Here is a 27,822-nt window from a genome sequence, read left to right as displayed (position 1 = left end):
TGAGTCAGGTGTTCATTTACACAAAAAGTAGAGAGGAGAGAAGAGGTTTCTGCCCAACAGCAACCATAATGCATGTGAGACGATGTGTGGCTAATAGGCTGAGAGTGTCGTCATCATGGTCGATGTGGCCGCTCAGTTTGGCTTTAGAACAATGATATGCCCTGATGGCCCACCCACCCACACTGCCCCAGCACACTGTACCGTTTTGTTTCAGGAGAAAAAGATGTAAGGGGGGGGGGGGGGGGGACTTCTTTGCCTTTTTTACAATTTTGAAAAAGATTTTAAAAAAATGGCACTGATGAAAATAGGGCTCCGGGCCTCCATTAGGACTTGTATGTTTCTGCTGGGGTGTTTCTTACCTTGGCTGCACTGATCTGTTCTTTACGGAACCGCTCCAGAGGCATGATGAGCACGTCGTTGGCATTCTCAATCTGGGCGTACACACACACACACACACACACACACACACACACACACACACACACACACACACACACACACACACACACACACACACACACACACACACACACACACACACACACACACACACACACACACACACACACACACACACACACACACACACACACACACACACACACACACACACACACACACACACACACACACACACACACACACACACACACACACACACACACACACACACACACACACACACACACACACGTCATGTCACGATTATGATGACATTTTAATTGACGATTGTCACTCAAAATTTGTCCACTACCATGATCAATAAAGTGTTCAGTAACATGCCAACATGATCAGTAACATGATCAGTAACATGTAGATGTGGTCATCACTCACCATCCTGGTTCTCTCATCCTCCAGGTTCTGGAGAACTCCTGCAAACTCCTGCAGAGACTTGGCTGTACACACAGAGAGACAGACGACAGAGGGACAGATGACAGAGGGACAGATGACAGAGGGACAGATGACAGAGGGACAGATGACAGAGGGACAGAGGGACAGATGACAGGTTTAGACAGACAGAGAGATAGCGAGACAGTGGGGGAAAGAAAAACAAACAACAGACAGAAGGCAGATAGCAAGAGAGAGAGAGAGAGAGAGTTGGCATTAGCGCTCCAGTGTTGACGAGGGTGTGTTGTTTGTGTTCATTCCCTGAAGAAGACCGTAATAAGTCATATTTAATTTAATTATTTTTAAATTAAATATTGCATCGTGGCTATGACTTCTTCCTTTTCTTCATTGCTTGTGTTCTTGGCCTCCGTATAGACTGGATAATCAGGGCCATGACACAGCACAGACTGGACCAATCAGGGCCATGACACAGCACAGACTGGACCAATCAGGGCCATAACACAGAACAGCTCTGCACTGTGAGAGCGTGGGCACATATACGTGCCAAGAAGCGTCAAGAAAACGCCTAGCCCAGGCGTCTCTCTTCCAGGTGTTTAGACAGCTGGAAGAGGGAAATGACGCTCGCGTGCGGCTGCAACTTGTAGTGTCGGCAAAACTTTTCCTTTTTGGCCGCCGCTACAAGTTGCAGACGAGCGCGAGCGTCGATTTCCATCCACCAGCTATTTAAAAACCCGGAAGAGACGCCTGGACTAGGCGTTTCTTGAAAGTTTAAGTGTGCTTACACCCTGAGTGAGGCTTCATTTGGACAGGACTCTCTCTGCTAGAATGCTACCACACGTACAGTATACCCCCCCCACACACACACACACACACACACACACACACACACACAAACCTGGGCCAGGCCAAGTATGACTGCATTGTTTTTGGAGAAAGACTTTCCATTTCAAATGGCTTGGGCCCCGTGCAATAATTCACGCACGTACGTACGCACGCACACACACACACACACAGGGGAACGTACATGGACACTAATTGTTTGGCTTTCCAGGCACGTGCAAAAGTGTATGCGACCTTTCCCGTGAAAATACATGCATATCAGCATACACATACGCAACCACAACCCCCCCCCCCCACTCCCACACACACACACACACATAAAAAAAACAGACTATTCTCCTGTGATCACACACACGCTTATATGACACACACACACACACACACACACACACACCTCATCGAGTTACTGTATGACTTGGAACAAGACATACAGTATATATCGCACTATAAAAGGGGAAAAAATCCTAAAACTATGTCAGGAACGCATTAAAAAAACTGAACGGGCCGTTAAATGTAGCTCATATAACGTAATCACATCTCTGGCTGAACCTATATCTTGTTCTGGGTCAATTAAAGCATGACGGGACAGGCTGGACTTTGGACCAACAACAGAAGCCAAATGTAATGGTTTGGAGTTAAACGGACTGAGTCAGATGATATCTCTCTCATTACTGACCAGAAACCGTGACATTTACGAGAGACGGCCCTGGTTGTACAACACAGATGGACGAAGTGGAAATGGACTTTTGTTTGTCATCCATGGCTTGGCCAGTATAAATCACTGATGTCTGAGTGACATTGAGACACTGTAAGCAGCAGGGCTTAAATGGATTGGAGATGGAACTCTGTGATTATAGGACAGTGGTTCCCAAACTTTTCAGCACGGGACCCTAAACAGAAATTAGTGAAAATAGCAGATCTACTTAAGCTCGGCTATTTTCACTACTTCTTAAATATTTGTTCTAATTTATGGAATTTCTTAGATTTTTCTTTCACTTCTTCATGACATTATGATTCATGAAAAAGTTGAAAAGTTTAGCTTTTTTGGGAATGTTTTTTTGAAAATTTTACATATAACAATGTGTCGGCCCACTGTTTTTCGAAACAGGAACGAAGGTGAGGGACAAGGTGAGTGAACATGTCTGATTCAGAGTCAGCGGCTATTCATTCAACAAGGAGAAAGCAGTACGCGGCTAATAATAATACAAAATAGTTCAGTCCATTGGCTATTTAAAGCACAAAGCCCTATTCGTTGCACCGATCGGCTTTCACAGTGTATTGGATTTCACCGGCAGAAATCATATTTAAAAAGGATCATTTAGGCATTGTAGCCGTTATAATGCTGATTCAAACACTGTATTGGTTTACATAGAAGCTGCGTGGGTCACCTATGCATATCTCGTCGTCTGTCTCTGCGTCTCCGATGCACTGGAACTTGAACTCGTTGAGAGACTCTGCAAACTTCCTCTTGGCCATGGACAGATCTGAGAGAGAGAGAGAGAGAGAGAGTTAGTGTTTGATTTCAACACAACGGGACAGACATCCTGTAGGAAGGACGTGGCAGTTTGTTTCGTAGTTACATTTCAACCTGGGATGGGTGGGAGATTTGTCCATTTTCCCTCTGCTAAACTCACTTCATCATAAACATCTTAAATGTTTCAACCGTCAGCTTCAGGACATCACATGAGTCCATTTTAATAATTCACCACCTGTGACGCAATAAGGTGGAGGAAGATGAGAGAATACAAAGGGATATTCCCTGTTGCGTTCAGCCAGAGTTATGTAAAAACGTTCAATTCATTTCAATATTTTAAGACCTCTGAGGCAGACTTTCTGACGAAAATGCTAACTTCAAAATGAATGTGTTCTAATCCAAAGGTGGAATGAAAGTACACTGCAAAGTGATGAAATTAATGAAAATGAAAGTACTACAAGCTACAAGCTTGTAGATCTGCTATTTCTGAAAAATCATGAATACAGGTGCAAATTAACTCAACTATTTGCTTCTGGGGGGGGGGGGGGGGGGTCCCTGCTGGAACAACATATTTTCAGATGGGGGTCGGCAGCCAATTACATATTATGTTGGGGCTCCTTGCCTCCTTGACATGAAATAGTTTGAGAACCACTGACATAGAAACATTCTTCAGATGCTGTGTGTGAGCACAGCATCTCAAGGTAAAGAAGCCATGGTGACAGTGAGTTAGCAAGGCTGAGCGCACTGAGGCACTCGGGGGCTTGATTATGTGAAAATGCACTTCCAGAGTAGCACAGCACTAAAGCAGCCAAAAGCCTGAAGGAGCTCTTTCAAATAATATATGAGACCAAAGCTGGGAGCTACAAACACTCACCACTGACTCCAACACGTTCTTACGTGACTTCACCCTTCACTTGGCATGAAAATAAATCACACTACAGTTCATGCCAATCAAATCATCACTATGGGGTACACACACAGTCACACAAAGCTGGGCATAGGATGGGGCTAGCTCCCCTCAAAAATAGCAGATATTGCAAGATACTAACAGCACGTCACTTTGTGCCACAATGCGAGCTTGTACATCTGCAATTATTAAAAAATCTACACAACTTTTCTCACAAAAGATTGGGGTCCGCAGCCACGTTTTGAGAACCACTGTTCTATCTAGGTGGCATAATGGTATAGCCATTGAATCAGACACACTGAGGCTTCGTACACACATAAAGAACAAATGTTCTGTGCTGCCTGTGTTTCCAATGGAAGTCAAGTGCAAGTCCCAAACATTTTTTGGTTCTTTGTCCCGAGTCATCAATCATTTTAACCACTTTAAACTAAATTATATACTTTGGCTATTCAAAAACAGCAGCTCTAAAAGCACTGGATTTGCTATTTGTGGAAAATCTGTGCAAATCTTGAATATATATTTCTCTTTAAGCTAACATTTTTAACTCAAATCTTTGCTTCTGGAGGGGATCCCTGGCACAAAACATTTGCAGATGGGGGTCTGCAGCCAAATACATATAGTTTTGGGAGGCCTTGACTTTGACATAAAAAGGTTTGAGAACCACTGAGATAGAGACAGGTGACACCAAGACAGATATCGGATGTCACATCGAGACATGACAATAGAAGACAAACTTTGGGATGTCACATCGAGACAGACTACAAGACATGGAGACAGGGCAGTGGATCAGAGAGAAACAAGAGAGACACACTGCTACAGTATGAGGACACTCACAATGTTGGGCTGCACTTTCATGACATAATACACACGCTCGCACGCACGCAGATAAAGCGTGTGGGAAAGGTCTGACTTTTCCATAACTAATCCTTCAGACAACACCAGAGCCGACACATATCTGACAGAGAGGACTTGAACGTTAGCTAGCTCTCACTCTCGCTTCTAAAGCCTCAGTTATACTTGGTAGGTGTTGTGCTCTGTAAATGGCAGATCTACAAGCTCACAACGCGGCACAATTGTGGTTCGTTGTGAGCTTGTAGATCTGCCATGTATGGCACGCAACGCCAGCGTGCAGCTAAGTATAAATCAGGCTCCACCGGGTCTCTTCACAGAAGTATAAAGGCTTCTCTCCTGATTTCAGAAGTGGGAAGCCTTAACGTTCCAATGTTCTGTCACCACCTCCTTTCTCTCTATTACTCACTCACTGTGCTTTTTGTCTGTTCTCTCTCTATAGGCCTATTTATTTTTAATCAACAAGCTGACCTTACTGTTTTTCCAGGGTGTTTGGGAATGTCAGTCGTGCATTTATCTCCAAGCTGAAGTGGAACAACGGAGAACGCCAGCAAACTGAACAACACTCTCTGTCTCTCCCTTTCACCTTGATATCTCTATCTACATTCTACAAGCTGCACAGCGTGTCAGATTGTGCTGTGCTGCCAACTTTTGCATTTCCTATTTTTGTATTTAGTTTTTTACACAAATCTTCTCTTTTGGGAGGTGTTCCTGGCTCAAAACATTTTCAGACATGGGGGTCAAATACTTAAAATGTGGGGGTTTGAGAACTACTGATTTAGAAGGCATTTGTGGAATAGGCCCTCATTAGGTCTTAATGGGTTCATTAATGGGTTTTATCAGCCATTTCTTGGATACTTTTATCGACATCTTACAGGGGAGCTTGTGGAACTGGTTTTATCTAAATCTTACAGGGGAGCCAGTAGAACTGGTGCACCCCACTGTGCATCACACTACCATACCTCCCCTATCTCTCTCTCTCTGCCTGTTGACAAGCTCATATCAACTGAAACATGCAGGGCCAAGGTAATTCACCCCTCGCGTCTCAACTCTCCACACGCACACGCGCACATGCACACGCACACGGATTTAGGGTCTAAGGCAGGGATGAGAATAGGAAATTGCATTATTTAAAAACTACAGAGGTCTAACCAGGACTCTCTCTACCACTGAAACCAACAAGGAGAACTTTAAGAGTCACATGCCAGGGAGCTGAAGCACATACAGCGTCACACAGAGCATCAAAAGTACCAGATCTGCAAGCTCGAAACATGACGAGAAGTTTTGAGCTTGTAGATCTGCTATACTTTTGCATTTGAATCCTGAAAACAGTATTCCACCTGTCAGAGACAATGTTTTAAAACAGTATTCCACCTGTCAGAGACCATGTTTTAAAACAGTATTCCACCTGTCAGAGACCATGTTTTAGTGCAGGGTTTAACTTTAAAATGATATCATTTGAGCTACAGGAATCACACAGCTGAATTTAAATGATTCATGATTATTCATAGGGGCTTGCTATGATGTAATCACAGATTAGGTTTTAGTTTTTACGGGAAGGGATTGGAAAAGTATTTTGGGGGAAATCTGATTTTTTTTTGCATCTATTGTTAATTATATTATATCACCATAATTTGTGACCACAGATATGCTCGAGGAGTGTGAAAAAAAATGTTTTAGTTTAATGTGGTCTATACAAGCTGAATGATAAAGGTGGTCGAGTGTAACCAAAAACAAAAATACAACAACTGAAAGGAATGTCAAGACATTGGAAGGAATTTAGGGAAAACTTCGGGAATTTGGCTACTGCAGTCTTTGGAGCGTACATGTTTTTTCCATTGTCTTTTCTTTTTTTCCTTTCGTCTTGATTAGTGCAGACATGTGATCTAATGTACCTTTTAATCACTGGATTAATCACTGTATGACATCCTGTTACATTAATAAAACAATGGATTCCCTTAAAACAGGGTAACTCACAGCATCAACCTGTTGTCAAAGAAGAAGCAAACAAGAGCAAGTGTTTGTCAGTCAGCCATTTGGCAGATAATAATTATAATTTTGGAGGTAAGCAAGCGTCTCTGTCATTTTAGAATTCAGCTTTGACTATTCAAAAAATGGCAGATCCACAAGCTCACAGCTATTTTTGAAAGTGGACCTTGAAAGTGTTTGATAAATACTGTACTGAATCATTTAGAATTTCTTGGATTCTCAGAAGGGGGTCCACAGCCAAATAAATAATCATTTTGGAGGTCCTCCTTGGCTGCTACTGATTTACAAGACATGGCCTCAGGTCTAATAATGAGAACTGTGGAAGGTCAATTATTGGAAGGTTAAGCTGGGATTCGAACTACAAGAGTTTGGTCTATACCAGACACACAGACCTGTGTTACGTGACTGTGTGTGTGATTGTGATTGTGTGTGTGTGTGTGTCTCACACACACACACACACACAGTCACGTAACACAGGTTGCGTGTGTGTCCATGCTAGTGTTGGCGCTGTGTGGGAAGTGGGAACGGACGGGTCGTGCTTGCATCACACCATCATGGAAGCGTGATGAAAAACTAAACTGATGTATGCCGATTTCATGTTTTTGGCTCACTGGTCCTTTGGCGTAACTGTGCACTGTGCATGTTGGCAAATGATGCGGTGAGGTAACAGAGGAATTCAGCTTGTCCTCTCACACACACACACACCATGCCTGTCCTAGCAAACTAGTCGTGTTGTTCTCCATACTGTAGGTGTTAAAAAATTGTACTACAGGCATTCAAAACACACATACACTGTATGTACAGTATACACGAGAGCTTGCAAATTTAACACACACACACACACACACACACACACACCTGAACATACAAAAAAGCAGGCTCACACACAAACACACAGAAGTGTGTGCGCAAACACACGCACACACCCGATGGCTGAACAACATCATGCTGCATTCTCTCTCTCTCTCTGTGTGTCCAAATGAAAACCACATTGTTGGCAGCTATGCAGAGCGTTGCATGAACAACTCTCTCCAACACAAATGAATTAGTAAAACACACTCCACACTCCTGCAGCAAGAGCTCGCTCCACGCACACACTCTCCATGTGCGCACACCAAACACACACACACACACACACACACACACACACACACTTTCCAGCTATGTGCGATAAGATTAAACTGTCCCTAATTTGGCGAGTAACAAAGCCCACGTGAAAATGGAATTTGTGGAACGAGCATCGATTCTGACATTACATTATCAAAGGGAAAAAAGGAAATAAAATAAAATACCTTTATTAAAAGGTGGTGTAATTAAGTGTTAAATAGCTCTATTCTGATAGTAATAATATCCATACTCTAGTGTCTCCCAGTCTATCGAGCTCTTTAGTTAACAGAAAATACATTTTCAGGTCGGGATACCAGTTTAAAGGTTGTAGATGTGCTATTTTTGTTTTAAATAAATCATGGAACATTGTTGAGAACTTAAGTGGATCATCTAACGATGATCACTTATGTCCACGACTTCTGTGACGCATCCTGGGATTCCTCTCTGTGCTGTTCTGTTCTGTGCTGGTCATTAAGTCACAGACCAGTGGTGCAAGTACATTTACTTAAATACTGTACAGGATCCAAATATACTTTTACTCCACCACTTTATTTGAAAACTTTAGTTACTAGTTACTTTGTAGATTTGATTGTTATTACAAAACACACATTACCCACTTCAGGCCTACATTTAGAATTCCAGACTTTTACTAACATGAGTATACTTCTACATTGCAGTATTGATAATTTTCACAAACGTTTGAGGGGGGGGGTTTCATGAGGAGGGGGGGGGTCTTCTACTAACGTCCCCCGTCACGCCACGGCCCGGCCGGCGTTCCATTCCACCCGTGTCTGTCTGTCTGTGGTGACATGACACACTGTGGCTCCATTGTCACCGCCATGAAGATAAATCTCTTAACTATGTGCCGCTGAAGGCATGTGAAACATTCAGGATATGTGTGATTTATATTAGATGAGATGTGATGCTGTTGGGAAGAGGGAAAATCTACAAGCATCGGGGCCTTGCAGCAGCGTGCGTGCGTCATTGTGTGTGTGTGTGTGTGTGTGTGTGTGTGTGTGTGTGTGTGTGTGTGTGTGTGTTAAAGGATAGCAGTGGATGGTGACAGCTATAAATAAGTGAACCCACTGACACACACACTCCACTCCACTCCTCTCTCACTTGGGCGACAGAATGCCCCATTATTTCTATCCTCCGCTCTCCTCTCTTTCCTCCAGTAACTGATGGAGAGGAGCGGTGTGCACGTGCGCTGAAGAGTGTGTGTGTGGATTTTAAAGTGTAGATTGGGGGGTCCGAGAGATTTAAAAAACAAAAACAATTGTATCAAATGGGGGTCCATGACCTAATAAATGCACATCAAACTGAGGGTCCTTGAAATTTAAAAAGTTTAAGAATCACTAGGCCTGTCACAGTTATTACATAATCACAATTATTTGAGATAATCACAATTATTTGAGATAATCACAACTATTTTGCATAGTTTCCAAAAAAGAAAATAGCAGAAATAGCACTTGTAAGCTTGTAGATCAGCCATTTCCACTATTAAAAAACGAAATGAATTCATTATAAATGTATAATGACAAATAATAATATTTGTCATACATGCCCTGTGAAATGTGTGATTATGATTATGAAGCCTAAATGTGTAATGGTGGCAAAGGAGGCTGAAAAACAGCTAAAAGACATGCACATCTAAAAAACTAAATAGGCTGGCTGCCAGATCAAACAAAGTCAAGAATAAAACAGTCTGCACACCAAATTCTGCTCCCTGACATAATCTTTACTTGATTGTGGTAACGTTTCGGGCAGAAACGTTACCACATTCAAGTAAAGTTATGTCTGGGAGCAGAAATTGGTGTGCAGACCTTTTAATTCTTTATAAATGTGTAATGGTGACAGCCCTAAGAATCACTGAGACACACAGCTGCTAATATGTTGCAGCCGGACAGCGTACTTCACAGAGCCGAGCTTCGCTAATAAGGAGCCAGCGGGCCAATGAAATAGAAGGCAATGTGCACTTCCTAAAGCAGCACAGGAAGACATTCAAGTGACTGTCGAACATTAATACTGTTACTGTAAAGGATCCCATGTCCCCAGTTATACGGCTCTGTACCTCTGAGAGTGTATACAACCATATCGTTGCCGTCGGGCAGAAACCTTATATCTCTGAATTCTATTTTTGGTAAATGAATGTCTTAGTTACTACCTGATCAATCGTACTACAGCACCACACAGAAGGATCACGAGTAGCAGATCCACTACCTCGAAACGTGCAAGCTTGTAGATCCGCTACTTTTGTATCATAATATGTAGCCTATCATATGATCGGGTTTGACAAAAAAAAGACAATTTCTTTTCATATTTGGGACCCCAATATACACCAAGTCTAGTAATGGAACGTAAAGCTAAGTTCTTTGGACGCTGTGGTGGTCCCGAACCAGACGTTGAGAACCAGTGCTCTAGGTGGAGTTGTCAACTGGCATCTAAAGTGAACGGAGGTCATTTGGGAGGATTCAACCCAAGAACAATGGAAAATGGCACATAAAACGCTCTCTGCATACATCCTGCACGTAGCCCGCCGGTGTTCAACAGGAACATGGCTCTCTCTGACTGCTTTAAAAGGCTTTCCCACTTTTATAAATTGAGCCTCCTTGACATGAAAAAGGTTTGAGAAGCATTGCTGCTGTAGAAATACAGATCATTGACCAATACAACTGTCTCTATAGTCCCATGATGTGAAACCTGCCACTTTATGACAAACCTGCTGGCCGGTCATTTGAGGTCAGATGAAAGTGGAGCGTGTGTGTGTGTGTGTGTGTGTGTGTGTGTGTGTTCTACAGTGATCCGTCACATGCTTTGACCACAGTAACAATGAAGTTGGAATGACACTGACCCTTATGACGTCACACACACACACACACACACACATGCACACAGACAGTTTGTTGCTGCACTGTACGGCCCAACAAAGGGCATCTTTAATTGACAACCACCATGTATGTAGACACACACACACACACACACACACACACACACACACACACACACACACACACACACACACACACACACACACACACACACACACACACACACACACACACACACACACACACACACACAGGATGTGCAGCAGTGGCTAGAGCTGTGCAGTGGCTTTGTGAATCAGAATGCCATTCATCATGAGGGACACACACACTATTCATGTCCGCTGAGACAAAGGAGGAGTTGAGTCTCCCGCTCTAATTGCAATCGATCCACAGACGTGAGTCTCTATTAAAGTCTCGTTTAAACTCAAATAAAACGTCTCCTAACAGATCGATGCCACGCTCCCATACGGAGGTGGGAAAAGTACTTGCACGTTTTGCGTAAGTAAAAGTATGAATACTGCAATACTGCAATACTGTTGAAATATACTCTGTTACAAGTAAAAGTCCGGAATTCAACATTTTACTGAAAGTACAAAATTATTGGTATCAAAATGTACTTAACGTACCAAAAGTATAAAGTACTCATTACGCAGAATCTCCAATTTCAAGTAAAAAAATAGCAGATCTGCAAGGTAGGCTATTTTCATCCATGGGTTTAAGTGCTTAATGTATGTTTTGTAATAATGAAGTAACTATATACCACTATACTGAGATGTATTAGAGAAGAAATACAAGTATTGGAATTTGGAAATACTCAAGTAAAGTACAGATACCTCAAATTTGTATACTTAAGTACAGTACTTGAGTAAATGTACTTGGTTCCTTTCCACCACTACACAGAACAACACAGTGATTAGGCTTTTTTTTAACACCATCAGCAGCATGTCACCGTCACCTCCATCCGGCCCTCGCCATCCTGCTACCAAACCAATCCCCCCTGGGCCAATTAACCTTGGTTTCCCTTACAGCTGGCTGTGTGTCTGTGTGTGAACGCGTGTGAGAGAGAGAGAGAGAGAGAGAGGGGGGGGGTCTCATTCTTTCGCAGAGCTTTCGCCCAGGTGGGCGTGGTTTTGAGGTTATTACTCTATCTATTGGCCTGAATATACCGTAAGACCAATATAAATATCCTCTGCGGGGGGGGGGAGAGAGAGAGAGAGAGAGAGAGAGAGAGAGAGAGAGAGAGAGAGAGATTGGGGGGGGGGCGAGATGTTCATGGTCAAAACAATTATGATTATTTCAAACTTTAGCCTCGATTAGGATTAATGAACATGTCTTTCTTTAAAGCTAGTAAAATAGCTGATCTACACATTCACTGAGCTTGTATGTATGTGTCGCTTAGTGGTTAATCAGTGGAACCTTTCACATCACGTGTTACTGCAACCAAAAGTAACACAGTGGAACATTTGCGCCGCCCTTATGGGCGGAACTTGTGTCCCAACCTTTTCCCCTTTAAAACTGGCATCCCTAATTTGGGCATATCATTAAAGAACCCTTGTTGTTTTTATTAAGTAAAGATTCTCAAATAGTAAAATAAATAAATGAAGAAATCTGATCAAAACACCGGTAATTCTCCCAAATGGGGATCGGCATCAGAACCAAAAATCTGGCATTGGCTCGAGCTCTAGTCAGGAAGCAGAGGAGGCTCGGTCGACATGGCAGAGGCAGGAAGACACACACTCACACACACACACACACACACACACAGCCCTCCCGCCCGTTGCCCTGGTGAATACGGGTCAAGAGGAAGTTAGGGGTGAAAATGGTCATCCTTCGTCCGTCTATTCTGCTGAGTCAGCTCTGCGGGAGGCAAGCCGGGGTTGTGCACGCAGAAAGGGAATCTTTGCGTGCATGCATGCAAACATTCGGCTATTTTCGCCAATGTTCATCTGTGGAACAGAGTCAAACTAAATGTTCAATTCCAAGTGCTCGTCAGGCCAGTTCAAATAATATGATTATGTCTGGGGGGTCGTGGCCTGAAGGGTTTGGGAATGGGAACCCTTGACCTACACTAGGTGGAGTAAGTAGGAACGTGGGTATCGGGTGAAAAGGCCTAACCCTAACCGGGTACAGGCTTTAGTTTAGACATACTATTGGACATACTACCTCAAACCCTAACCCTAACCTCAAGCACGGGAGCAGCGCATGTCCGACCGCATCATGTCCGACCGTTGTTTCTGCATGTCCTGCATCTGTGTGTGCATCCCCAAAAACCAGCTGGCCAGATGTATGGAGAATGGAGGTGACCCGGAGACGCCAATGGAGCGATTCTCATTTTTTCCATGAAAAGATTTATTGTCTTTAGTCTGTAGTTGCTGAACATTACTACATTAAAAACGTGACCTGGAGCCAACTACTGTGGCTTTAATCAGACAACATCAAAGTGCTTGACTTAAAGTCTGGATGGAGGTATAGTCTCGGGACCGATTGAAGTGCACTCGGATATGCATCGCTGCAATGTGAAAGCATTGAATACAGATGAATGAAATGTACTCAGGTGCGGAAGAATCAAAGCCAAAGGGAATCATGGCCAGTGGGGACCAGGCAATCGTAATCGAGGACAGTTTGAATCAAACGGACTCAGTGTGAATTTGCCCTTAATAATCGTGCAGCACTACCTACAAGCTCACAGCACATTGTGGATGGTGGTGGGTGCGTTATGCGCTTGTAGGTCTGGCTATTCTCACCGCGGGGTGACGTTACTGACGTATGGATCGATGCTCATCAAGACCACTTTGACCATGTGTCTCTGTATGTATGGCTCGGACCACCACGCCCAATGAATGTCAGGGAACAGCGGATGGAAAAACAGAGGAAGGAGATACTGAGGGAGAGAGAGAGAGAGAGAGAGAGAGAGAGAGAAGAAAAGAGAGGGGTGGGGGAGTGGGGGGTTGCAGCATCGTATTTTATGTCACCACCTTCCAAGGACTGGGCAGTGTGAGTACTGTAAATATGTCAACACATTTACCAGTCACTGCCAAAGCAAAGCCTACATGCAGAGTCATGCACACACACGCACGCACGCACGCACGCACGCACGCACGCACGCACGCAAGCAAACGTACACATACAGTACTGTACAAATAAACACTGATGGAAACACAATCGCACATAACTGAACACACTATACATACTGTACAGTACATACTGTGTGCACGTACAGAAACAAAAACAAGACAAACGTGCTCAATACAGACAGTCAGACACGCATAAACATTAGACAGACTAAAAATAACAAGACAAACAGACACAAGGAGCTATAGGAGCACATGCACGCACACATAGTAGGCCAACGTGCACGCACACACGCACGCACACACGAGGGCTGGCACGTTGAATTCCTATTACCGTGCGGTTAACCTCGGAGCACCGCGGTCTCCAAGCCAAGCAGTCAGTGCTTTGAACTGCATACGGTACGGCAGAGTGGAAAAGGTTACCGCTATGAAGGGGTGGGAAAAGTACTCACATTTGTTACTTAAGTAAAAGTATCAATACTTCAACAATGTAGAAATACTCCCTTACAAGTAAAAGTCCGGTAATCAAAATTGACTTGAGTAAAAGTACTAAAGTGTTTGTATCAAAATGTACCAAAAGTAGAACATACACTAAATATCTCTAAATTGTACTTAAGTACAGTACTTGAGTAAATGTACTTAGTTACTTTCCACCACTGACCGCTATAAAGTGTACAAGGTATGAAATGTTCTTTCCAGAGGATGGATAGACCACTAAAATATTATCATAATTATATATCATCATACCAGTAAGACGCCTGAAGGCGAGAATCACGCATCCGCCTGGGTGACAGCAGACTGCTGGGAGAGCGCTGGCGCTTTGGCATGGGGGGTAAGATCTTAATTTTCGGGCCTGTTGAGAACTCTAATTTTCGCCGGCTGCCGGGCACGGCTGCACCTCAAACATCTGGAGTTTAAAAGGACAGGTATCAGTCAAAAGTGAGACATCGAAGAGGAAGGATGAATGGGGAAGGATCAACATATGGAATGTCAGAACAGGTCAGCTCCATAAATGGAGATCTAAGGGTTTGAGGTGGCCAATATTGATGACATCAGGGATCTCCATCCCTAATGATGTCACGTGATGTCACGTGCCCGACCAACCAACACACTGACGGGAAATGCACGATTCCATAGTTAACTGTGACTTTTGATCGCAATAACTGCGACTTTTGGTCGCAATCAATATGGCATTTCCAACCTCACTAACCTAATGAACATTGTGCAGAATGTCACGTTTCAAGTTTACAAATGTATACAAATCTTTTGAAAATAGCCGACCTACAAGCTCACAATGTGTCGCATTGCGACGCATTGTGAGCTTGTAGATCAGCTATTTTCAAATTGCCGAAATGGACATTGGCGACACCACTAACTGGGCTGATGCATCTCTCCAAACAAACACATATACCATGCACTCATCAATACACTCACACACTTGTGATTTCCACATAGCCTACGTACTTGTCGGTCACACACTAATTGTCGGTCACACACTAATTGTCACCACTTGTAAAAATATCCCTGGTGGTGTTTTAAAGAAATGGCTGATACACTATTCATCCAGAGAGAGAGATAGAGAGGGAGTCTCACACGCACGCATTCACGCACGCACCACACACATGCACGCATTCACGGTTCACGCGCACACACACACGCGCACACACACACACACACACACACACACACACACACACACAGTCACTAACTTACATTTGGACTCACTTATTTAAACAAACATCGGCAGTGCATGACACAGCACTGTGGTTGGCAAAGAACGGTCGTCCACAACCTCCCCCCCAAAAGTGTTGTTTTTGGCAGCAAATTTAGATTTTAGTTTTAGTCATAGTCTCTTGCATAGTTTTCATTTAGTTTTAGTCACATTTTAGTCACCCGGAATGTTTTAGCATTAGTCTAGTTTTAGTCGACTAAATGTCATAACATTTTATGTATATGTTATGTCTACTAAATCTAGGGCCTTGATGCTGTCGTATAATGGTTGATTTTACACTTGCTGAAAATAGCAGATCTACAAGCTCACAACGCCTCGCAAAAAAAGATATATAATATTGAATCATATTCGGCCAACTGTTTCCTATATTCTGTATTCCGTATTCCAAGAATTTCCCTTTCGGTGCATCCCTAGTCTTAACATTAAGGACGGGAACCCAGGCTATTTTTGGGTTGTTGTTTCTATGTACAGTATATAGCAAATGTAGCGCTTTCTGTAGCGCACTTTTATTTGTTGACGAAATAGTCAGTATAATATACTGACTATTATTTAGTCTTAGTTTTAGTCATTATAACTTAGTTTTCATTCAGTTTCCATTTAGTTTTTGTCAGTGGAAAAAGGTAGTCGACGAACATTTTACGTCTTAGTTTTAGTCGACAAAATCAACACTGCCCCCACGTACGTGTGCGTGTGCGTGTATTTGTATTGATTCCAATTCCGCTTATTGATTCCGGTTCTTATCAATTCCCTGATTTGGTTCCAAAATGTAACTTTTCTTTTGCCGATGGGTTCTCAGATTGGTATAAACGAATAATGTTCCATCAATAATTATCACCTTTAAGAAAACGTGTTAATTCTATGACAACACAATGGAAAGCGGCAGCAGTTGAACTATTAATTGGGCAATAATGACATTTTGAGCATATATGATTCCACACTCACACGTGTATGTATAACTACTGAAAGGGACGGCAGTGGCTCAGGGGTAGAGTGACCGGATGGGAACCGCAAGGTTGCCAGTTCGAACCCGGGTTTCCCCAGAGTTAGTGTCGAAGTGTCCTTGAGCAAGACTCTGAACCCCTAATTGCTCCCGATGTGCAGGTTGGTGCCTTGCCGGCATCAGTGTATGAATGTGGTGAATGTAAAGTACAATCTCTGTAAAGTGCCTTGGATTAAGGCGCTATATAAATGCACCATTTACCATTTAACTAGTAACGAACTAAAGGGACTAGTAACAAAATGAACACAATTATATATGATTACAATAATGAATTAATTTGAAAAAGAGAAAAATAACCACACACTCCAAACCTAGCTGAAAGCTTGTGAAAATAGGTAGGTTTGCTTTTAAAAGAATACACTGTTGTAACACACCATAACGTGATGTAGTTTATCCTGTGTATAGTGTAGAGACCTTTGTCGAATGATGGAACCCTTAGAATCTAAGGGTTCTGGCACATACAGGTCAAGCATGTCAGAAACATAGGACGGAGATATAAGCCATTGATGGATTTAAAAGCCAGTGAAGAGAAGATATAACAGGAGTAATAATGTTCGTAAATGTCTTGGTCACCAAGCGACAAGTGCATTATGAAAGGTCTATTACAACAGCCAGATGACACGCTGCCGAACGTATAACCACCGACAGGTCCTGGCAGATAGGGTGCTTCTAGGAACCGATAAGCAGAAATTAGATTGAATTATGTTTTATGGGTACCCGACAGCCTGTGTCTAAATTGGTTGTAATTGCTAAGAGTAGCGTGGTCACATCATCTCATCTTGTAACGCTGTCTGTCTTTCATCAAACTAGGACACACGTACACACACACACACGTACACACACACACACACACACACACACACACACACACACACACACGACTCTCATTTGAAGACCATCTAACTAATCACTAACACAGGGAGGGAGGGAGCGAAGGAAAGGAAAGAATGGAGGAAGGAATGCTAAATTGACAAAGAAAGCATGCCCAAAACAAGAAAACAAATAATTGGAATATGATTTGAACTCTTTAATAGTCAGTGTAGATGGCCATTGTAAAGCTTCAGTGATACTTAGTTGCATGCCTGTGTCATGCTCAGTGAATAGAAGATCTACAAGCTCACAACAAGCTTGTATAACTGCTATGTACTGCACTAGTATATAAATCAGGCTTAATGGTCCAGGCCATTCAGAGGGCAGCTGAACAGAGCAACATCCAGCAATCCAATGAGAGGAACCAAACACAATGCAATATCACACACAACACAATGGCACTGCTAGAAACAAACTTAGCGCGCACACGCACGCACGCACGCGCGCGCGCACACACACACACACACACACACACACACACACACACACACACACACACACGGTGCATGACTACAGAAAGCTAATAACGGAAACACAAAAATGGAAAATAACTAATTGAATTTGGAGAGAGAAGAGAGGAAAAGGGAGAGAGAGAGGAAGGGGCAGAGAGAGAGAGAGGGGGGTACAGAGAGCTGGGGAAATGAGACAGAGGCAGTTGGAGAGTTGAGGCAGAAAATTGTAGAAACTAAGACTGATTGAATTTGGAGAGGGAAGTCGGTAAGAGAGAAATGTAGGGGGGGAGAGAGAGAGAGAGAGAGAGAGAGAGAGAGAGAGACAGAGAGAGAGAGAGAGAGAGAGAGAGGGAGAGACAGCAGCGGTGTTCAACTTTTAGAGCTCAACCTTTTAAGCAAGGGAAAATATACACTCTGCCAGTAGTTGTTGAGAAATAACGCCCGACTAAACACAGATGTGTAAGTGGAGGTGTTTAATCACGTATATTCTCCCACTTAGTACTTAATAAATAAATAAACAAATTAACCGAAAAGTACCAACAAAACAAAGTCTGTCCTTATAATCAAAGTATTCCATAAGTGGGCGGACACGGTCGCCTCGGAAAACAAGAAAGTGTTGATCAAATAGAATAAAGTTGTGGTTACTGCACTGTGTATTTCTGGCTTCAAACGTTTTCCAAAAACATTCTTGAGATCAATGTTTAGTTGTAAATGACATGGTGTGTTTGTTTACATGGCTGTCATGTTGGATACAAGATGACAGTCAAGCAGCGCAAATATTGATCTGAGCAGGTCTCTGAGCTTTTGATTTGACAGTGGTCTGGTATTGAGCAAAGCGGTTATCAAGAAATAACACCGCTGAATTCAGCGATTGGCCAATCAGAATCGCTTGTGTTCAGTTATTGGATGCCGTATCGAGTACAAAAGGGTCAAATAAATAATTTCTTTGAGTTTTGAAAATGTTTTGAAAATCTTGAAAATTGTGAGAACTAATGATTTAGAAAGCATTTTGTAGAATCAGCTTCAGGTCTTAACCCACTTTTGGGGGTTTTACGTTTCAAGACGGGAACGCAGGCCATTTTTGGGTTGTTGTTGCCATGTACACTGAACAGTATATAGCAACATAATGTTTCTGTAGCGCTTTCTGCAGCGCTAGCCCATCCTACAGTATATATGCCCAGCTTTGTGTGATTGGCTGAGGTGAGGGCTTAAAAAGTGAGGATAAAAACCTGAGAACAGAAACGTGAGGACGCCAAAAGTGATTGGCCAGAATGTGATGATGTATGAGAAGAGCACAAGAGTGTGATTTTTGAATAAATTTGAATAAGCATTTGAAGTTTTTCCACAAAACGTATACAGTAGGTCAGGATTTAGAAGGCGTTTTCGGAATCGGCCTGTTTAAGCGGTCAACTCTGAGAGAGCAAAAACAGACTCTTACAGCGTACAGAAACAGGTAAATTAAGATCATTTGTCTTGCTGGGTATGAAATAAATCAACCGTTTCTTTTCCTGGATGAGAACAAAGACAGTGGCCAGAACACTGGAGGGTCTGTGTGTGAACCGTTACAGTATGTACCCCAGTGGTTCCCACACGTTTGTAGCCCGTGACCCAAAACAGAAACTAGACGTTCTAGTGAAAATAGCCGTTCTACAAGCTCACAACGTGTCGCTTCGCAACACGTTGTGAGCTTGTAGATCTGCTATTTTCACTAGTTTGGGTCCCGGAGGAGACATAAAATGTCGGTAGGGTTATAAAGTTTGGAAACCACACTGCCCTACACCCTGGCGTCCGCTCTCGCCCCTCCTCTCTCTCTCTGCTGTTCCATGCCTTCGTGTCTTGTCTCAGGTCACATAGCTACCGTTGCCCCGGGCAACGGCAACCACACAAAGACGTCCAGGAGGGGCAATGCCAAGAGCAGGAAGTTCACTTTCTGCCAGTGGTCTAAAGTGACTACGTACATTTACTGAGTAAACTTGAAATGAGACATTCTGCATAATGAGTACTTTTACTTTTGGTACTTTTCATTTCATCTCAAGTAAATGTTTTATTCCGGACAATTTTTCTCAACCAAGGACTTAATTAATGTGTTCTTCATGAAATCCCATGGCGCCACGAACGCTTTTAACGTGTTTTTGGGCTTTCTATTAATTAATAATCGAATCGCTCATATTTACCGTAAACCGGTTGGTTTATTGCAACGTATTAGTCACCACCAGTGATAATGCACAAGGAGGGTTCATAGAACTGATGCTACTGTATGCCCTCAGTTGGCTACAGTCCATTCTGTCTCTGCTTTCATGGTTTCAGGTCTGCAGGGACAGCCAAGCCTAATTGTGAGTGTTCTCTGACATTCCTGGAGTTGTCTCTCCCAGCTGTGTACGCGTGCGTGCATGCGCACGCACGCTCACGCGCGTGCGTGTGTGTGGGGATTTTTATAAGCAATTTTGGGCTTGTTTTTCTGTAATGTCACTTCTAAATAGTGGTAGTTGCAGGGTTTATTTTTATTTATTTTTTATTTATTTATTTTTGGGGGGGACGGGACTTTTATGTAGAACTTTGGGCTTTCTTCCAAATGCTGCTTAAACCAGTGACCCCCACATTACGGTAATCCATGTGTATTATTTGACCACGGTCCTCCCCTGGTCCAGATTTGTGTTGTTAAAACATTTTAGTTTTAACTTTTAAGTTCTCATGTGGCCTTGTTGGTCTTGTTTTCATAGACCTATAGTCGCTTTTTTTTCTCTCGTAAAATCTGGCAACACTGGCCAAGCGGATTCCCAAACTGCGGGAGCGTCCTGTGTAGCGTAGTGTGTACTCTCCCAAACTGGTGATTTCACCCCTCAGACGCAAGAGGTTGTTTTGAAAAGCAGCGTTTGGCTTCCCTCTCTCTCTCATTCTGTATCTCTCTCTCTCTCTCTCTCTCTGTCTCACTCAATGTCTCTCTGCTGTGTCAGCAGCAGCAACAGGCGTGGCAGTGCCAAGACCACAGTTTGAAGCAAGAGAAAGACATTTTGTGTGTGTGTGTGTGTGTGTGTGTGTGTGTGTGTGTGTGTGTGTGTGTGTGTGTGTGTGTGTGTGTGCACGCGTGCGTGCGTGTGTGCGTGCTTTCGAGAGAGGAGAGCGAGAAAGAGGAGAAAAAAAGCTGCAGGCCAGAACTTACTTAAGACCTGAAGACGATTCTACAAATGGCAAGTGGTTCTCAAACATTTTCATGCCAAGGACCACCAAATGATTGGGTTTGTTTCGCCAGGGACACCCAGAAGAGAAGATCTGGGTTAACCCAGATCTTCTCTTCTGGGTGTCCCTGTTGGCGGTCAGTTTAACCCAGATCTTCTCTTCTGGGTGTCCCTGTTGGCGGTCAGTGTGTTAACCCAGATCTTCTTTTCTGGGTGTCCCTGTTGGCGGTCAGTGTGCACTGACCGCCAACAGCGCACGGGCAACAGGGGATGCATGCAGCCCCCATCTTCACTTAATTTGGCCGCAGGTAAATATTGGAATACCAATATATTATTGATTTCAGCTGTTACAATTCCAAACATTCCAACATAAGTAAAATGCATTTGAAAGTAAATTAAAAAATATATATAATTCAAGATTCCAAGAAAAAAAAAGCACCAGACAGCATTTGTTTACATCATGTCAACATCGTTGGTCAGCGAAATAAGGTAGAAACGCTGGCGGTGGTGTATTAATTAATCAATACAGTTGATGTGTGTAGATCGGCTATTTTCAAATGGCCAAAATGTGAATAGAGCTGAAGTGATTAATGTATTAATGTTTTGTAATAATAATCATAACCTACAAAGTAATATAACGGTAAGTTAATGTTTTCAAATAAATGTAGTGTAGTAAAAAAGAAAAAGTACAATATTTGGATCCCAGCCAGACGTAGTGGAGTAAAAGTGGAATCGGAAATCTGAAATACTGAAGTAAAAAGTCAACATTGTACTCACGTACAGTACTTTACACCACTGAGTGTAACGCACAACACAAGAGCAGCCTTCCACCGGCTGACAACAACACAATACCCAGTTAACACACACACACACACACACACACACACACACACACAGACACACACAGACAGAAGGGGTCACCTTAGCCCTGGTATGTACAGGCCGGTACTGTGTGTGTACCTGCCTTAACTTAAGAGCACAAAACAGGAAGACGCTGACGTGCATAGACATGGTATAACATCAGTGTTGTTTATACATGACACATGCGTGTGTGTGTGTGTGTGTGTGTGTGTGTGGTGCTGGGACAAGGGCATAACCCATTTAGAGCTGAGGTCGGACCTGATTCTACAATGTCTTCTAGACAGTTTTCAATATCAGTGGTTCTCAAACTATTTCATGTCAAGGACCCCCAAAATTATAATTGGCCACCGACCCCATCTGAAAATATGTTGTCCCATGCAGGGACCCCCAGAAGCAAAGATTTGAGTTAAAAACATTTGCTGTGAAAGAATATATACTCAAAGATTTGCACCACATTTTCACGATTTAAAATAAATCAGATCTACAGTACAAGCTCGTATATGAGCTTGTATATCTGCTATTATTTGAACAGCTAAAGTTTGAGAGAAGGGAGGTCCCGCAAATTGTCTTCACTTATATAGTAGCAGTTAAGCTGAGTTACAACGTTTCGGTCTTCAGCAGGTATCAGTGATACATACCTGATTGTAACAGCCAAAGTAACAGCTTGAACAGATCTACAAGCTCTCAATATTAAATATAAGGCATTGAAGTTAAATCTGACTTCAGTGACTTGCCTAAGCCTGCAGTGCAGATACACTGTTACATGTACTTTTCAGAATGGACGCACATGCGCACACGCACACACACACACACACACACACACACACACACACAGGTCCTACGGGGCCCGTATTTAGTCTTTATCTTAAACATGGTGACACGTTTAAAGATATACTGTACTGCAATACAATAAAAGAAGGCTATGGGATATGGGATATGGCAGCATGCCAATGGGGTTCCTATTAAAACGTGGGCTATAGGGGCAGTGTGTATAAATTATGGGGGGGGGGTTGTTTCCTAGATTTGTTCTCCACGACCACTGTTAAGTGGTCAAACGATACCCATCATTTTAGATAAAAAATGTATATAAAATGATGGGAGTTCATTGTTTACATGGCATCAGTTTCAAATGTGCAGAATGTGATTTCGGTGGCATGGTTTAGACAGATGCTATAGGTCGTTTACTTGAAATCCTAGTTTTTCTCACTGCACTCTTCTAACTTACTGTACGCTACTTATCTCTGCACCCACTGTTGAAGACCAGGCCCATTGCAAGTTGCTGTACTGACTGAGTCACCTCACCCTAGCATAATGAGCAGGGGTTAGGTGAGTACTAGGTGTCGGGTCTACTAGTTTGTTTCGAGAGGCCTGTAGTTTTCATTTTAGTCAGTGTGCACTGTACGTGGTATGTACCATGAGGTGCATGCGTAGTCAAAATGACTCCAGCTCGTGTCCTCAGTGCATTCCTGAGATAAAGACGGAGCATGGCGAGACCGGTCTGCATTATCATGCTATACTCACACAAATGCAACCGCCACGCAGCACGCACTAGTCTAGTTAATTAAAGGCAAACACGGTAGTCTTGTCATATTCATATAAGAACACATTCTTCACACGGAATCTATTACAGAGTTACCACTACAAGCTTTCAAGCATTGGCAGCGTTTCTTCTGAACACCAAAGGAGGAACTTGCCCAGTGGTTAGGGTGCCAAGGCACTGCAGAAATGTGCCCAGTGCCAGTTTCGGCTTAAGCTGCCTTATGTTGCCATTGGCACATGACGCATAACGTCTCTGTCTGGGTGGAAACCTCACATGTCCAAAACGGTTTTCTTTTCAGGATTCAAATTCAAAAGCATCAAAAGTAGCAGATCTACAAGCTCGAAACACGTGGCTTCGCGGCACGTTTCGATTGATTGATTGATTGATTGATTGAAAATTGTATTAACAGATTGCAGAATGGGTACTGCAGTCCAAGAAAGTTACACGTCAATACAAAAAAAGAGGATAAAACCAGAAAAAAGCACTAAGACTTGTTTACATCGAGGTCCTCCATTTTCAATTCATCAAAACATGTAAAGACATACAAATATACACATAATGCGACAAAAAAAAAAGCTTTTGGATCTGCTCCTTTTGATGATTTTGTGTGACGCTCGGCTGTGTGTGATCAAGTAGGGCGATAATTTACAAAAATATGGAGATAAGAGTTTCTGCCCAACAGTGACGATAAGTTCAGAAAGCAGGCAGGCACTAAAGTTCTGTACAGATGTCAACGCTCAGTATTCCACAGTAAGACGCCCGAGCAGATTAGGATGATGACATTTAACCCACATTATCAACTGCAAACGTCCTCGGTTCGTTTTGGGGGAAAAGGAATGATCTATTGACTGCATGAAAGACGCAACGTTGTTCCATCGGTCGGCCTATCCGTCCACATTGCTGAACGCCCACTGCGAGAGACGCAAGAATCTCAGACCGCAATGGTTTCCCCTGAAAAGCTAGACAGCGAACGGTGCCAACCGCGGCCCGAGGTCGGTCACGAAATGTGACCTTCACAACAAAGCCAGGAGGGACCACAACGGGACGCTCCATGGGCCCAAGACGCTGAACTCTGGTGGACGTTTAACCTGGAAACAGCCCAGATCATCAGCCTCTCAACGGATTGATGGACGAGGAACCAGGCCACAGCACTCCCTGACCCCATTCACTCATCTCTGATCCCACTCATAGCAGGAGTGACAGCGAGCTCCGAGAGAGGAAGAGGGAAAGAGGAAGAGAGCAGGGGAAAAAGGGGGAGCTGGCCTAGTAGTGCATGTATGAGAGAGGAGGAATGGAGAAATAGGGGAGACGTGATGCAGTGATACTTAGGGTTTGATTAACCCCTTTTGACCTGAGATCAGATTCTAAAAATGTCTATTTTTCAAAAATAGCAGACCTACAAGCTCGTAGCACGCCACTCGGTGGCGCGCTATGAGCTTGTAGATCTGCTATTTTTCAATAGCTAAAGCATAACATAATGCATAACACCACCAAAAGGGGTTCCCGCCCAAAATGGGTTAAAGAATTATGACTGCAGACGGGATTACTAATTTGCCCTATACATCTTCGTACGAAAAGTAGCAAAAAAAATAAGTGGTTAACATATTTGTTAAATTGTGATATTGTAAAACATAAACATAGATATTTTAAAACATAAAACAAATACCCACTGCCGATAAAAAATAATGACCAGAGGGGGGATATCAAAAGCATACCCTGGCCTGGATCTACTGATATCTTGATGTTTTACAAGTTAGAAACAATTCACTCTTGGACCGCACAAGTTATCACTTCCAAAGGCCACTGTGGACATTCCTAAAGTTCCTAAAGTTTGCTAAAGCTCACAAATGTGTGCAACGCTCCTTTAGAATGCTTTGTTTCAGCAAGTGTCATGGGGAAGTGTGAAACAGGAAGTTGCAAACAAGGACAGGAATAGGAAGAAGAGCGCTCCATGAGAAGCACTGTGCTATGTGGGGTACAACAAGCTGATTGGCCAAGGACCATTTCAAGTCCACACCCACCCCTGAGGACATAAATACCAGAGAGGTGATGGCCATAAACTCATTCTTACAAGAATCTCTTGCCTGAAGGACAATTTTTCAAAAAAAAACTAAAAGAAAACTGAATCTCGTCAAAGGTAATCACACTCACAAGCATTGACCTCCAGTAACCTTACCTCAGAGGTGACTAGATTAAGCCAGACTAAATATAAATATAAAATTTAGAAACTTTTAGTGTTTCTAGTAAGACTAAATCTTAATTGCCCTGCAGACACTTCTTCAACAAAGATGGCGAAGTGCATGGCGAATATTAAAAAAAAAAATATAAAATAATAGATTTCGATTTTACGTTTAAGAGCTGAACCCATGACCAGCACTGACGTTGTAGATGAGGCTATTTAAAGTGAATGATCGCCTATTACCGCCAAATGTTAGCCTATTATGACATACCCAGAATAGGTTAATGTGGTTGAAGTGTAACACCAGGTGAACTATACTAGCTACGCACACATACAACAATACACCACATGCTGCATCCTTCAATACAACGGTTTAAACCTTTCCAAAAGAACAATGCAAGGCCAAATGTACTCTGGCACATCGTACAGTAAACGTTTGAAACGCAGTGTTTGTGGTTACATTTTGGACATCTTGCCGCGGATGAGATTGAGTGAATGCTATTAATGTGTTGTGCCTGGCCTCAGCATGGGGGCCTGTGGCCTGTCTGTGGCGGGCCGCGGTACAAAGGAGGAGAGCCATCTTGTTGCGTCATATCAAAGCCATTGTTACGGTTCGCTCTCCATCACCTCTACATCCATGTGCTGTGAACCCTGTGTTTATGAATAAACAACCGCCCGGGTGGGCTTTACTCTGCCTTTGCCTCTCCTTGCTGTGCTTTTGGGTCACACTACACTCGAGTCATAACAGCCATGTGACATTCACTCACCAGTGACGTCATATCAATGCCGTGTGACATTCACTCACCAGTGACGCCACGGCCAGCCTGTAGCAACCCTGCCCCAGTACACTCAATCACTCAGCACATGTTTCCATCAAAGAGTTTCCATGCAAACCATGATGTATAGCGTTAGAAAAACTGAAAGAAATGGCATTTTACTACAAGCTCACAATATTCTTCTCATCAGGAGAAGAGGAAATGTGGGGCGAAAGGAATATTGCTGTATCACTTACAATCTTTAATTGAATTTTTCATCAAGTTTCAAGTCATTTCTTTCCCAGGCTTCAGTTGTTTTGATTGCATTTAAGTGTGTTATTAATCCTACTACACTGTATTTTGGTAGTAATTTTATACTGCATTTATTTTCTATAATACATAAACAGATCATAGCTTTAATGAAAATCAATTATTACATTTGTTGTATTATCATTATTGATATTCTACTACAGAGACCCCCCTCTGACCCACTCGGATTCATTCTTCATACAGTAGATCTGTTTCATTGTATGTCTCCCGTCCTCTGGCTCCTTTCCTCCGCCCTCATTTGTCCCTTTACTCCCCTATTTTCCTACCTTGCCTCCCCCTGCCTTCCCACCCTTACTGTTGTCCACCCCCCCCCCCTCCTCTCCTCTCCTCTCCTCTCCTCTCCTCTCCTCTCCTCTCCTCTCCTCTCCTCCCCTCTCCTCTCCCCTCCCTCTCCGCCAGTCCCCTCCCCACCTCTCCTCTCTCCTCTCCCCTCCCCACCTCTCCTCTCTCCTCTCCCCTCCCCACCTCTCCTCTCCTCTCTCCCCTCCCCTCCTGTCCTGTCCTGTCCTGTCCTCTCATTCCATTCTTGTGTTCTTCAATTCTGCCCCCTGTTCTAGTGGCAGGAAGTTACTGGGTCATCAGGTCAATCCCATTAATATAGCGAGCCATAAGTGTTCGCTTAAACTCACAAATGACAGCTTCCCAGAATGCAAGCGTGTGTGCGACTGTGCGTGCGCGCACACATCTATAATGTAACTTTAACAGCCATGCACAGCCTCAGAACGTGCATGTGCGACTGGACTGCACATGTGTTCATGACACCTGCCACATCCAGGCTGTGGTCAAGAGCAACTACATACTGAGGCGTGAAAGAATGGCTTCGCAATGTTGAAGCTATAAGTAAGTAAGTAGCCTTGCCGAGCCATGAGGCCCATAAGGCAGGAGCCTATCTCCTGTTTCTGTAGCGTGAGGCAGCTTGATGTACAAGTACACCCCCTGGACATGACGCTAGTATGTCGCAGGGACTTACCCCCATTCCAACCCTTGATGCTGAGTGTCAAGCAGGGAGGCAT

At 43.2% G+C, this 27,822-nt stretch overlaps 1 protein-coding gene across 4 annotated transcripts in view; it reads right to left on the bottom strand.

The window, feature by feature from the left end:
- The window catches only part of LOC308326917 (rho GTPase-activating protein 26-like), a 150,536-nt gene that overhangs the window by 63,538 nt on the left and 59,176 nt on the right, over nt 1-27,822 (bottom strand). For all 4 annotated transcript variants that reach the window (XM_080779993.1, XM_080779992.1, XM_080779995.1 and 1 more), the window contains 3 exons: nt 3,078-3,173; nt 835-896; nt 360-431 (listed from right to left, as the gene is read on the bottom strand). In XM_080779993.1, coding sequence (XP_080636119.1) covers nt 360-431; nt 835-896; nt 3,078-3,173 — 230 coding nt within the window. The remainder of the gene's footprint in view (nt 1-359; nt 432-834; nt 897-3,077; nt 3,174-27,822) is intronic.

This window comes from Protomyctophum bolini (assembly GCF_963924005.1).
Source record: "Protomyctophum bolini genome assembly, chromosome: 13".
NCBI lineage: Eukaryota > Metazoa > Chordata > Actinopteri > Myctophiformes > Myctophidae > Protomyctophum > Protomyctophum bolini.
This window is presented reverse-complemented; position numbering and strand designations above follow the sequence as displayed.